Genomic DNA, 14,317 nt, shown 5'->3' with positions numbered 1-14,317 from the left:
TATAAAGAAAAAATAGTTTGTTTACCTCTGTAATATTGTAGTAAATTGAGTGGATGCCCTGTGTGATAAATTACAATTTTCTTTCCAGATTTGAAGATGGCACCATTTCTTTCCTTGATATAATAGCAGTAAAACATGGATTTGATACACTGGAGAAACTTACAGGTCAGTGATGAAGTATAATGCTAAACCTTTTTAAGTTTTATAAAGATTCCATGAAAATAGGCCATAATATTCCCAAGGGATAATAAATGCAAATGGTGAGTTTTTAATTGAGCTGGGCAAAGCGAGATTGGAGGCAGATAAAGGAGGGCCCGAGAGCAGGAGAGCTGAGCTGAGCGAGATCGGAGGCGGATAAACTGAGACCAGTGGCTGAGTCCCAGAGGTGACGTCACCAGTGGAAAAAGTGACCGGGCTCAGGGGAGGCAGCTGATTGGTAAGTAGGTTCAGGTGAGTATTTCTACCATTCTACAGTGCAGTAACTGAAGTAAAAAGAATGGGAAGGTCTGCAGGTCTTATAGCAAGTAGCGTTTTTTAGTGAATCAAGGTCCCTAGTGTAGTTAACTTTCTCTAAATTAAGAGTAATTTAAAGGAGCAAACTCCTTAAAGGGAGTGACTAACGAACTTAATCTAAGGCAAGTCATGGCAGCAGAGCTCGCACCCGTGATATGCTCCTCTTGCACTATGTGGGAAGTCATGGACACTACCGGTGTCCCTGCGACCATGTGTGCAGGAAGTGTGTCCAGCTGCAGCCACTGGCTAACCGTATTTCGGAGCTGGAGGTGCGGGTGGATTCACTGTGGAGCATCCGCGATGCTGAGACTATCGTGGATAGCACGTTCAGTGAGGTGGTCACACCACAGGTAACGATTACGCAGGCAGAAAAGAAATGGGTGACCGCCAGGCAGAGTAAAAGGACTAGGCAGGTAGAGCAGGAGTCCCCTGGGGCCATCTCCCTCTCAAACAGATATACCGCTTTGGATACTGTTGGGGGAGGTGGCTTATCAGGGGAAAGCAGCAAGAGCCAAGACCGTGGCACCACAAGTGACCCAGCTGCACAGGAGGGGAGGAAAAAGAACGGGAGAGCAATAGTGACAGGGGATTCCAGTAAGGGGAACAGATAGGTGTTTCTGCGACTGCAGATGTGACTCCAGGATGGTATGTTCCTCCCTGGTGCTAGGGTCAAGGATGTCATGGAGCGGCTGCAGGACATTCTGGAGGGGGAGGGTGAACAGCCAGTAGTCGAGGTCCATATCGGTACCAATGACATCGGTAAAAAAAGGGATGAGGCCCTGCAAGCAGAATATAGGGAGTTAGGAAATAAATTAAAAAGCAGGACCTCTAAGGTAGTAATCTCAGGATTACTCCCAGTGCCATGTGCTAGCGAGAGCAGAAATAGGAGAATAGACCAGATGAATGCATGGCTTGAGAGATGGCGTAGGAGAGAGGGGTTTAAATTCCTGAGGCATTGGGACCGATTCTGGGAAAGGTGGGACCTGTACAAGCTGGACGGGTTGCACCCAAGCAGAACCGGGACCAATATCCTCGCGGGGTCATTTGCTAGTTCTGTTGGGGAGGGTTTAAACTAGTATGGCAGGGGGATGGGAACCAAAGGGCAGGTACAGATAGGACAAATTCAGGCCAGGAAATGGGAAATAGAAAAGCAGTTAGTGACGTAGTTAGCGACTCAGAAAGGCAAAAGAAGCAAAGGTTAAATAGTGTTCAGCACAGGAATTTGATGGGGTTAAAGGGTATATACTTCAATGCAAGGAGTAATTACAAACAAAGCAGATGAGCTAAGGGCACAGATAGATGCATGGCAGCATGATATCATTGCTAGAACGGAAACCTGGCTTAAAGAGGGGGATAATTAGCAGCTCAGTATCCCTGAATATAGAGTTTTTAGGCAGGATAGAGTGGGTGATAAAAAAGGAGGAGGGGTAGCATTATTGGTTAAAGAATCAATTACAGTTGTGAGAAGGGATGATATGCTAAATGGATCATCAATCGAGGCCATATGGGTTGAGCTAAGAAATAAAAAAATGGCAGTCACACTACTAGGAGTATACTATAGACCCCCGAATAGCGAAACGGACATAGAAGAACAAATATGTAGGCAAATTTCTGAGGGCGATAATAGTAGGGTACTTCAACTACCCTAACATCAACTGGGATTCAAACAGTGTGAGAGGCACAGAGGACGCAAAATTCTTGATCGGTGTCCAGGAGAACTTTTTTAGCCAGTACTTGACAAGCCCAACAAGAGGGGATGCAATTCTAGATTTAGTCCTGGGAAATGAAGATGGGCAAGTGGGTGAAGTGACAGTGGGTGACCATATTGGGGATAGTGACCATAATTCAGTTAGTTTTAGCATTATTATGGAAAAGGACAGAATTAAATCAGGAGTAAACATTTTAAATTGGGGGAAGTTAAATTTTACAGAGCTAAGAGGTGACTTGGCAGAAGTGGACTGGACACAACTACTTGAGGAGAAATCAGTGGCAAGCCAGTGGGAGGCACTAAAAAGTGAAATTCTACGGGTACAATGCAGACGTGTCCCCTCAAAGGAAAAGGGTGGCACTGCCAAATCTAGAGCCCCCTGGTTGTCTAGAAGTATACGGGGCAAGATAAAGCAGAGCAAGAAAGCTTATGACTGTCACAGAAAACTAAATACTGCAGTACTAAATCCCTGTACTTCCTATAGGAAGTACAGGGATGACATAAAAAGGAAATAAGGAAAGCAAAGAGAGGGCATGAAAAAATATTAGCTGGTAAGATTAAAGAAAACCCAAAGATGTTTTATCAGTACATTAAGAACAAGAGGATAGCTAAGGAAAAGGTGGGACCTATCAGGGATGATAAGGGTAACTTGTGTGTAGAAGCAGAGGATGTAGATAGGGTTTCAAATGAATATTTTGTCTCCGTATTCACAAAGGAAAGGGATGCTCAGGACACAGTAGTTAAAGTGGAGAGGTGTGAAATATTGGATAAGGTAAACATAACGAGAGAGGGACTGGAATGCTTGAAAGTTGATAAGTCACCAGGGCCAGATGGATTGTTTCCTCGGCTGTTGAAGGAAGCCAGGGAGGAAATAGCGGATGCTCTGAGGATCATTTTCCAATCCTCACTAGATACAGGGGAGGTACCGGAGGACTGGAAGACTGCAAACATAGTACCATTGTTTAAAAAGGATACGAGGGAAAGGCTGAACAATTATAGGCTGGTCAATCTTACCTTGGTGGTGGGCAAACTATTAGAATCAATACTGAGAGATAGGATAAACTGTAACTTGGAAAGGCATGGTTTAATCAGGGATAGTCAGCATGGATTTGTTCAGGGAAGGTCATGCCTTACAAATCTGATTAAATTCTTTGAGGAAGTGACAAGGAGGATTGATGAGGGTAGTGCAGTGGATGTTGACTATATGGATTTTAGTAAGGCATTTGACAAGGTCCCACATGGCAGACTGGTCAGAAAGGTAAAAGCCCATGGGATACAGGGAAATGTGGCGAATTGGATCCAAAATTGGCTCAGTAACTGGAAACAAAGGGTAAAAGTCGATGGATGTCTTTGCGAATGGAAATCTGTTCCCAGTGGTGTGCCACAGGGCTCAGTGTGTCCCTTGCTGTTTGTGGTATATATTAATGATTTGGACTTGAATGTAGGGGACATGATTGGCAAATTTGCAGATGACACAAAAGTTGGCCATGTAGTTGATAATGAAGAGGATACCTGTAGGCTCCAAGAAGATATCCGTGGGTTGGTGGAGTAGGTGGAAAAGTGGCAAATGGAGTTCAACCCAGAGCAGTGTGAGGTAATACACTTCAGGAGGGCAAATAGTAAAAGGGAATACGCAGTAAATGGCAATATGTTGAGCGGGGTAGAGGAAGTGAGAGACCTTGGAGTGTACGTGCACAGGTCCCTGAAGGTGGCAGTACAGGTAGGTAAGGTTGTGAAGAAGGCATACGGAATGCTTTCCGTTATTAGCCGAGGTATAGAATACAAAAGCAGCGACGTAATGATGGAACTGTATAAAACACTGGTAAGGCCACAGCTGGAGTATTGTGCGCCGTTCTGGTCACCACATTACAGGAAGGACGTAATTGCTCTGGAGAGAGTGCAGAGAAGATTTACAAGAATGTTGCCAGGGCTTGAAAATTGCAGCTACGAGGAGAGATTAGATAGGCTGCGGTTGTTTTCCTTGGAGCAGAGGAGGCTGAGGGGAGACTTGATTGAGGTGTACAAAATTATGAGGGGCCCAGATAGAGTAGACAGGAAGTACCTGTTTCCCCTAGCGGAGAGTTCAAGAACTAGAGGACATAAATTTAAGCTGAATGGCTGAAGGATTAGAGGGAACATGAGGAATAACTTTTTTACCCAGAGGGTGGTGGGTGTATGGAATTCACTGCCTGAATTGGTGGTAGAGGCAGGGACCCTCAACTCTTTTAAAAAGTACCTGGACCTGCATCTAGAGTGTTGTAAGCTGCAGGGCTACGGACCGGGAGCTAGAAGGTGGGATTAGGATGGGCACCTGGTTGTTCTTTGAGCCGGCGCGGACACGATGGGCCGAATGGCTGGCCCGTTTCTGTGCTATATCTTTCCTCTGGTTCTATGGTTCTTAAAAGTAATGACCGAGATTGCAAGAATGTTGAATTAAGGCCTGGATGTTTTTTTCACAGTGACACATTGAAAACAGTGGCTGGCTGGAAATAAGTGGCTCCTGACAGGACACCGAGAAGTCCATCAGTAAAACTATTGGGGTAGTTAATGGAAATAAAATTGGGAGAGATGTAAAAACGGGCTGCTGATTTGCTATCACCTGTTTTACGCTATTGCACAAAGTCGAGATCTCCCCCCTGGTGTCTTAGTAAAATAAAAAATAACTTGATTGCTAGGAAATTTCAGGATAGGGGTTGTGCTTGCCTCATGATTTCTAAACATAGTACCTTTTTTAAAAAAAAACTGTACCTCAGCCCATTTAGTCAGTTACTAGCAAATTGCCTGTGACATGCCCATGGTCAGTTGATGAAAATAATTTTCTAATGTTTTACAAAATGGCAATAGATTTGGGAGAGAAACTTTAGCTTGCTCCACAGTTCTGCCTACTGGACAGGGACTGTAACTATATTGGGGGAGATTTCCGCTCCTTTACGCCAGTAATATCGGCACAATCCGGGTAGAATCAGCTAAACCAGCGCAAAAGATCAGGGAATTTTAAACATAAGTAAGTTACGCCCAAAACCATTCACATTCAAGTTTCCATGATCTTTTATGCTGGTTCAAGATAAGTTCAGCCAAATCAAGCCCTGCCCACAAAACTGGCCACACTCCCAGGGCTACATTGCGAGTTTCCGCCAACTGCGCTGGTTAGGGAATGCTCTTCAAATTGCGCTCATTTTCTTAGGCATACAGGCACTAGTAGGCACATTTTTTTCATGTCAAAAAATATTTAATTTACTAAGAAACCGACCAGTAGTAAATGGTTCAGTATGCTGGAGAAGCTCAACAAGTCAGGCAGCATCTGTGGAGAAAGAAACAGAGTTAACGAAAGGTCTTCGACCTGAAACGTTGGGCTCTATTTTCACACCCACGATCGGGTGCATTCGTGGCGGGGGGGCTGCGAAAATCCGGGATTCCCGGGGCGGGTCCGGAGCCCGGCTCCAACCTGCCCACTTACAGGTTCCCCAGTGACGCGCTCACATGCGCGCGCAGCCCCCGCATGTGCGACTCCCGCCGGCAATTAAAGCCGGCGGGGTGCCACTTAAAGTACTTAAACAGGTACTTCAGGTTGTTTACAGACCTGATTGACCTGATACTTTAGGAGGGATCGGATTTTGCAATTAACTGAGACTGCTTCCCGTACTGGGGGAAACACTCCCAGTTGAAATGGACGTGTTGCAGCCACCAGCCTGTGGCAGCTGCAAAGGTCCATTTGACAGGTGGTGGGGTGGGTAGACCCTCACTCATTGCAGGAGGCAACTCTGTCACTTTGGACAAAGTTTGGCCTCCACCACCCTCCTCCTAACAATCAAATGCATAAACTTGCACACTTAACCCGGTGTCCAGACACATTTACCAACCTTGCGGACCCCTTCAAAGTTCCGGATGGGGGCTGCAGTCATGACCTCCTCGGAGGGCGAACAGCATCACCAGCCATGCTGTCCACCTCTGATACGTGGAGCTCCACAACACAGTGCTGTGACACATCCACCTGCACAGCAGGAGGGAGGGCTACCGCAGAGAGAGATGCGTCGCAGAAGGCACTACCCTCGCTACAGGGTCCACAGACCGAGGCTCAGCTACCTGGACCTCTCTGAGCAGCAGTGCACACGGAGGCTCAGGGTCACTCGACATGTAGTCGTGGACATCTGCAGCCTCCTTCATGCCGAGTTGCTCCCGGCTGGCCCGAGCACCATCTTCTTACTTGTCGCTGTCAAAGTCACCACTGCCCTCAACAACTTCTCTTCTGCATCCTTCCAGGGTGCCACTGGGGACATCGCCGACGTGTCTGTCGTCTGCACAAAAGAGCCCTGCAAATACACCCACACCCACTCTGCAGTGACACAATGGGTGGCATCAAGGAGGGAGGGATTTAGATTCCTGGGACATTGGGACCGGTTTTGGGGAAGGTGGGACCTGATCAGGACCGGGACCAATGTCCTCGCGGGGGTGTTTGCTAGTGCTGTTGGGGAAGGTTTAAACTAGAGTAGCAGGGGGATGGGAACCTTAGCGGGGAGTCAGAAGGGAGTGAAGTTGAGAGCAGCAAGAGAGGGGAAGACCCAGGGGAAATTTACAATACAAATAGTACAAACAGTTGTTCAAGAACAAGTGAAAGGGAAAAGCATAGAGCAGCAGAAAGAAAGTGTACTTTAGACACTACAGATAAAGTGAAAACTAGAAAGCATAAGGCGATTAACCCAGCATAAAAGCTGAAGGTCAGGCTAGGGTGTATGGCCCAACTAAGAGTTCTATATACAAATGCAGGGAGTATAAGGAATAAATTAAATGAACTACAGGTTCAAATTCAAATTGGAGGTTATGACATGATAGCTATTACTGAGACATGGCTGCAGGATGGTCAGGATTGGGAACTAAATATACCGGGTTATAAGGTCTACAGGAGAGATAGGGAAAATGGAAGAGGGGGAGCTTAGTGATTAGAGATTAAATCACTTCAATGATAAAGGAGGATATAACGAGAGGTAAGCAGCCAACAGAGACCTTATGGGTTGAATTGAGAAATAGGAAAGGATCGAAGACTATAGATTGTATAAATGCAGAGATTAGACAAGCGTGTAACAAAGGCATAGTGGTCTTAATGGGGGACTTTAACCTTCACAGATTGGGGAAAGCAGACTGGCAACTGTCAGAAAGGTAGTGAATTTCTTGAGTGTGTCCGGGATAGTTTTCTACAGCAGTATGTCTCAGAGGCAACAAGGGGGCAAGCCATACTAGATTTAGTAATGAGTAATGAACCAGATTTAGTTAACAGCTTAACTGTGCATGAACATCTATCCAATAGCGATCATAACATGATCGAGTTCAATGTAGTGTTTGAAAGGGAAAAAAGTGAGTTAGCTGCTAAGATTCTAGACTTGGGTAAGGCCGACTTCAATGGGATGAGACAGAGACTGTCCACAGTAAACTGGGCAAATCTGTTAATGGGTAAAACGACTGATGATCAGTGGGAAATGTTGAAAGAAACATTTAACGTGATACAGAATCGGTTTATACCCATGAGGGGCAAGAACTCTACTTGCCAAAAAAACAGCCATGGACAACTGAAGAGGTAAGGGACAGTATAAGACATAAGGAAAGGGCATACAAAAAGGCAAAAAATGGCACAGATCCTGGTGAATGGGAAAGATACAAAGATCAACAAAGGGTCACAAAACAGATAGAGCTACAAAAAGAGTGTATGAAAATAAACTTGCAAGGGATATCAAAACCAATACGAAGAACTTTTATAGTTACATTAGGAAAAAGAGGGTGGTCAGGAGCAGTGTTGGCCCCTTAAAAACTGAAAGTGGGGATATTGTCATTGACAATGGGGAAATGGCGGACATGTTGAATAATTACTTTGCGTCAGTATTTACAGTAGAGAAAGAGGATAGCATGCTGGAAATCCCAAGAAAACTGATATTGAATTGGGGACAGGGACTCGATAAAATTAACATAAGTAAAGCAACACTAATGAAGAAAATAATAGCACAAAAGAGTGACAAATCCCCAGGACCAGATGGTTTCCATCCCAGGGTTTTAAAGGAAGTAGGTGAGCAGATTGCAGATGCCCTAACTAAATCTTTCAAAGTTCTCTAGATTCAGGAACTGTCCCTCTAGATTGGAAAATTGCACGTCACTCTGCTTTTTAAGAAAGGAGAGAGAGGGAAACCAGGGAATTATAGACCAGTTAGCCTAGCATCTGTTGTGGGGAAAATGCTGGAGTCTATAATTAAGGATAAGGTGACGGAACACCTCGAGAATTTTCGGTTAATCAGAGAGAGCCAGCATGGATTTGTGAAAGGTAGGTCGTGCCTGACAAACCTGATTGAATTTTTTGAAGAGGTGACTAAAGTAGTGGACAGGGGAATGTCAATGGATGTTATTGATATGGACTTCCAGAAGGCATTTGATAAGGTCCCACATAAGATACTGTTAGCTAAGTTAGATGCCCATGGAATCGAGGGAAAAGTACGGACTTGGTTAGGAAGTTGGCTGAGTAAAAGGCGACAGAGAGTAGGGATAATGGGTAGGTACTCACAATGGCAGGATGTGACTAGTGGAGTCCCGCAGGGATCTGTCTTGGGGCCTCAATTATTCACAATATTTATTAACGACTTAGATGAAGGCATAGAAAGTCTCATATCTAAGTTTGCCGATGACACAAAGATTGGTGGCATTGTAAGCAGTGTAGATGAAAACATAAAATTACAAAGCGATATTGATAGATTAGGTGAATGGGCAAAACTGTGGCAAATGGAATTCAATGTAGACGAATATGAGGTCATCCACTTTGGATCAAAAAAGGATAGAACAGGGTACTTTCTAAATGGTAAAAAGTTAAAAACAGTGGATGTCCAAAGGGACTTAGGGGTTCAGGTACATAGATCATTGAAGTGTCATGAACAGGTGCAGAAAATAATCAATAAGGCTTATGGAATGCTGGCCTTTATATCTAGAGGACTGGAGTACAAGGGGGCAGAAGTTACGCTGGAGCTATACAAAACCCTGGTTAGACCGCACCTGGAGTACTGTGAGCAGTTCTGGGCACCGCACCTTCGGAAGGACATATTGGCCTTGGAGGGAGTGCAGCGTAGGTTTACTGGAATGATACCCGGACTTCAAGGATTAAGTTATGAGGAGAGATTACACAAATTGGGGTTGTATTCTCTAGAGTTTCGAAGGTTAAGGGTGATCTGATTGAAGTTTATAAGATATTAAGGGGAACGGATAGGGTGGATAGAGAGAAATTATTTCCGCTGGTTGGGGATTCTAGGAGTAGGGGGCACAGTCTAAAAATTAGAGCCAGACCTTTCAGGAGTGAGATTAGAAAACATTTCCACACACAAAGGGTGGTAGAAGTTTGGAACTCTCTTCTGTAAACGGTAATTGATACTAGCTCAATTGCTAAATTTAAATGTGAGATGGATAGCTTTTTGGCAACCAAAGGTATTTCGGGATATGGGCCAAAGGCGGGTATATGGAGCTAGATCACAGATCAGCCATGATCTTATCAAATGGCGGAACAGGCACGAGGGGCTGAATGGCCTACTCCTGTTCCTATCAAGTGTGCGTGTTCATGGTGAACCCCATGAAAGGGACCGATTTCACAAGCCAGTCAAGAATGGGCAAGATGTGGCAGTAGTGGTGATAATATTTATTGTGCATGTGAAACGAAACAAATATAAATGGAAAACATGACAAATCGTCAGACACCCTTATGCATTACCTTTGTGCTCACAAAACCTTCGCCTTGCGTTTCCGGGAACCCCTACGTGGTGCTACCCCTTTGCCTTCAGCAGAGGTAGTGGCAGGTTGCTCTTGTCCATGCCCTGACTGATGAGATGCTTTGGGCCGACACCCTCTGGGTTTGGGTGCCCGTGAGGGCCCCTCCAAAGGCTGCTCCACCTGCACCTGTGCAGGGGCAGACTTGGCCACCTGGAGAGGGGGCAGCATTGCGGGTACTGGTTGAGAGGGGAGCAACGGGTGAGACGTGGGAGCGCTTTGAGTGGCGTCCCCACTTCCATGTCCCCTTTCACCATCATCCCTCGTGGCCCTGGCCTATATCGCTCCTTCCACCCTGCTGGACGGCAGTTTGGAGGACTTGTGTGAGGCCTTGGAAGGCCACCTATAAGAGTATCTGTTAGTTTGTTCAAGGCGGCAGAATGTTGCTCACCCTGAATCCGAATGGCCGTTGTTAGGGCCTGAATGGACTCATTGTTGAGCCGTGCTTGACGCTCGAGGGAGGCTAGCCTTTCCTCCATCGCAGACATTCTCGCACCCACCCGCGACACTATCTCAGAGGTGCCTTCACGTCCCTGCGACACTATCTCGGAGATACCCTCCTGTACCTGTGCCACCATTCCCCTCATGCAGGAGTTGGACTCCTCCATCCACTGCGCGATTGTGGAGTGTGAGCGTGGCACCTGTTCCAGTACCTCAGCAATGTGCTGCTGCCCCTCGATGACTCTCCTTTTCATGGCTGGCCCCAGGGTTCAGCATCTGGGTCCAGCTGAGCAGAGCCTGGAGAAGAGTGCTCCCACCGACGCGGTCTCTCCACGGCTGCCCCTGCCCCAGGGTCTGCTCGTGCTTACGTGCGTGGTGACTCGCTATGTGCAAGTCCAACTAAGTGAGGACGGAGACCCATCGAGGTGTATGTATCTGCGCTGGTGGATGCATGGCTCAGATGTGTCGATGGACCCTCAGAGATCGGCAGGTCCCCTGAGGAATTGCCCTCCACAGTCACGGCGCTCGCAGATGGCCCTGCAAGAGAACAGAGAGCAATATTAGGCATGTGGACAGATGTTGAGGTGCTGCCAAGTGATGCTAAGATCATTCGCTAGCATGAGTGCTGAGTGTTAGCTTTCTGTCACCGGCTGCTTTCTTGCTTTCTGAAGGCATTGAATCCTTGCTGCAGTATGGATGCACACATGGCGATCCTTTATGTGTGAGCCTAGATTGTGAGTGTTGGCAAATTATTCAACTATAAGCCAAGCCTAATCCAGTCCCCACCTGATGTCCATGGACACAAACTTTCAGTTGGTGCCACTACCTAGCGATCAGGAGCAGCAAGCCTGGTTGATTTCCCCACTCTAATTTCGGGACGATGAGGCTAATTCTAGCACCCCGACTGCCATCCCAGCAGAGATTAACTAACTCAGCACATACCAGGGATCGAACCTGAGACTTTCTTATTTGCTCAGCTATTTGCAACCTTAACCAGCACACCCATTAAGGGACCTGCTTAACCCACTTAAAAGGTTCTACAGTCCTGCTGTGGAAGTCCATTTAGCAGCCCTATGTCAAACAATCTATATAGTCCTCTAATTAAACATTAAATTTAATTGCATTTAAAGACCGTTCGTGCCAGATTTAGTGAATTTTAATATAGAACAAAATATCCCAGAAGATAAAATGTTAATCACAAGCAGCTAAACTGTAACTGGTTGGCTCTATACTGTATTTTAATCAATCTGCTAATTTAAAAATTCTCACTTAAGCTACTGTTAACACCAGGTCCAGGGAGGCCAAGTAGAGAAGAATGATTTTCACAGAAGGCTAAAATCATCCATTTTAAAAAAAAATACATCTGATTTGATTGCTTTTGTTTTGCAATGTTAACTGTATGAATCATTTAAAAGGAGGTTATCGTAACATGAGAGCCTGATAGCTGCAGCATCAAACCATTTGGACTCTCATTTGGAGACAACAATTTGAATCTCAGCCAAAACATGAACTTCCTCCTCGAGGGTGACTTTTGATTTTGAAATTTGGGCTATCTGAGAGGATGGGGTTGTTGGAGACAAGATAAACAGGTTCGAGGAAGAACCCTTTCCTGCATTGCTAAGGCAAATGTCCCTGGCCAGGAAGTGGAATTTATGTTGGTTTCTGTGGAGATTTCTATAAGCACACTATCTTCCCATTTTACTTGTGGGGGTCGATTTTCAGCTGCCCGTTTCTCAGCTGAAAAATGGATGGCCAGCAGAGGAAAATGGGGGGAGGGATCCAAGGCCTGCCTGATGCACTTTTCAGGTGGGCCTGTAAATGGGCGAATAGCACGCCCGCCCGTTTCAGACAGGAGGATGTTTAAATATGCAAATTGGGGTCTTATGTCATTGTAAGACCCTCATTGCAGTTTTGAAGTACAAATGGGTGGAGCGGGTGCTGCACATGCTTCGCCGTGGCCTAAAATGAACTGCTGGTGGACACTCCACAAAAGAGCCCCAAACCTTTTTTCTTTTGTGGGTCTAGGAGGAGCAGGAGTGCATCTCCGTGTTCCACAAAGATACTGCAGCCTGCTGCTGGACCGTGCTCGCCCACTCCAGAATTGGCTCCCCACCTCCCCCCACCTCTCAGGTCCAATCTTCTGGCCAACTCAGCGTAAGAGCCAGCTAATTTCATGCCTTCCCACAGCAGGTGGGCTGCAGCAGAGAGCCTGTCTGGAGCCACCAGATAAATTTGATTTTTGACACATTTTTGGGCATTTTATTCTTCTAAAAAGGGGCATTTGCTGCATTTTATTGAAAACCACTCCATTTGTGCAATTTGGAAATGAATTATTTTTCTTTCTACACTTTAAAACTTCCTCTCAGTAGAAACAAATAATCTATTATTGGACAAAAAATCTTAATAAATTAAAATATCCCTAATAGCAAATTAGCAATTATTGCCCTCGATCATTCAAGTCAGGCCAATGGTAGCAAATTTAGAATTGTGCAAACCTCTTTCAGTTCAAGCTGGCACTTCATCTCCATCTAACCCTTTCAGTTCATGAGGCACTCCACTCCCTCTCCCCCTCAGTTCAACCTTCTATTCTTTTCTTCCAGACCAGTTCAAATTTGTTCTTCCACCTCCGATCAAGTCGGCACTAATTTTCTCCACCCCTGTTCAAGCTGCTAATATTTTTTGCTGCCGCCCCCCCCAAAATCAAGCTGGTCTCTTTCCTCCTTCAAGCCCCTCATTTCAAGCTGAATTCCTCTAAGTAAATGCTGGGATTCTTCTCCCTAGCCCTACACTCAGTTAATGCTCCAATCTCCCCTTTCCTCTCAGTTAATGCTGGTTCTTTTCTTCCATGTCAAAGCCCTGCTTCCGGATTCTCTCCTCTTCCATCTCCATAAAGCATTGCTCTTGTCGTCTTCCTTCACTTTCTCCCTCCTCCCTCAACACCGTTCTTACCAAGTCCTGGTGCTGTTCAAAGTGATTTTGGCCAAGGCAGCCAGAATCACTTTAAATGCCAACAGAACTCGGGTAGGATTTTTCCCTGCAAATGCAAACACGCAGTCTGAGACAAAAATGTGGGCAATATTGGCAAAGCCTTCAGTTTAATCGCACTGAGAAGGTGATAGTGGACCTTCTCCTCCAACTGCCGTTCTTGTGATGGTGATGCTCCTATGATGATGTTAGGGAGGGAATTCAAGGATATTGACCCAGTGACAATGAAGGAACGGCGTTGTATGTCTAAGTCAGGATGATATATGACTTGGTGGTGATGATGTTCCCATGACGTTGCTGATCTTGTCCTTCTCAGTGATAGAGGTCATGTGGGAGGGAGGTTCTGTGCAAGTAACCTTGATGAGATACTGTGGTGCCAACCTAGGTTGATACAATTGTTGCAGAAGGTTGACATGTATAAGCATAAATAGTGTGGTTATTATAGGATCAAGCAGGAAACTTAAACCATGAATTTGCAGTTTTGGTACATCAACTGTTACAGTGAGGAGTGAGTGTGTTAAACTACAGAAATTCTCCCTGCTGTACATTCCAAACCAGACCTTAATTACAGTAGGTAGTATCAAATAATGTGAGGCTTTTTAATTGATTTTTTTTAATGAATACAGTGGTGCTTGTGTTTTCTCTAGACGAGCAATTGATTAAATTATTCATGCCAGTAATAGTGAACGTATGTCCTTGTTGAAATGATCTGGGAGGAATAGTTGCCATTCATTTTTCAAATGAGGGCTGCCATAAGAGAATGCAGTGTTTCTTTATTATATAGGGGATTGTGGAAGTTGTGCAGATAAAAAGAAACAGAGTGCTGTAAATCTGAAATAAAACAAAATGCTAGAAATACACAGCAGGTCCATCAGCATCTGGAAA

General features: G+C 45.4%; 1 protein-coding gene across 1 annotated transcript in view; it reads left to right on the top strand.

The window, feature by feature from the left end:
* Window positions 1-14,317, top strand: part of mocos (molybdenum cofactor sulfurase) — a 224,897-nt gene that overhangs the window by 30,848 nt on the left and 179,732 nt on the right. Inside the window, exon 5 of the mRNA XM_067996069.1 lies at window positions 89-165. Within this exon, the coding sequence (XP_067852170.1) occupies window positions 89-165 (77 nt within the window). The remainder of the gene's footprint in view (window positions 1-88; window positions 166-14,317) is intronic.

Source organism: Heptranchias perlo, chromosome 2 (genome assembly GCF_035084215.1).
Source record: "Heptranchias perlo isolate sHepPer1 chromosome 2, sHepPer1.hap1, whole genome shotgun sequence".
In the NCBI taxonomy this organism is placed as follows: domain Eukaryota; kingdom Metazoa; phylum Chordata; class Chondrichthyes; order Hexanchiformes; family Hexanchidae; genus Heptranchias; species Heptranchias perlo.
This window is presented reverse-complemented; position numbering and strand designations above follow the sequence as displayed.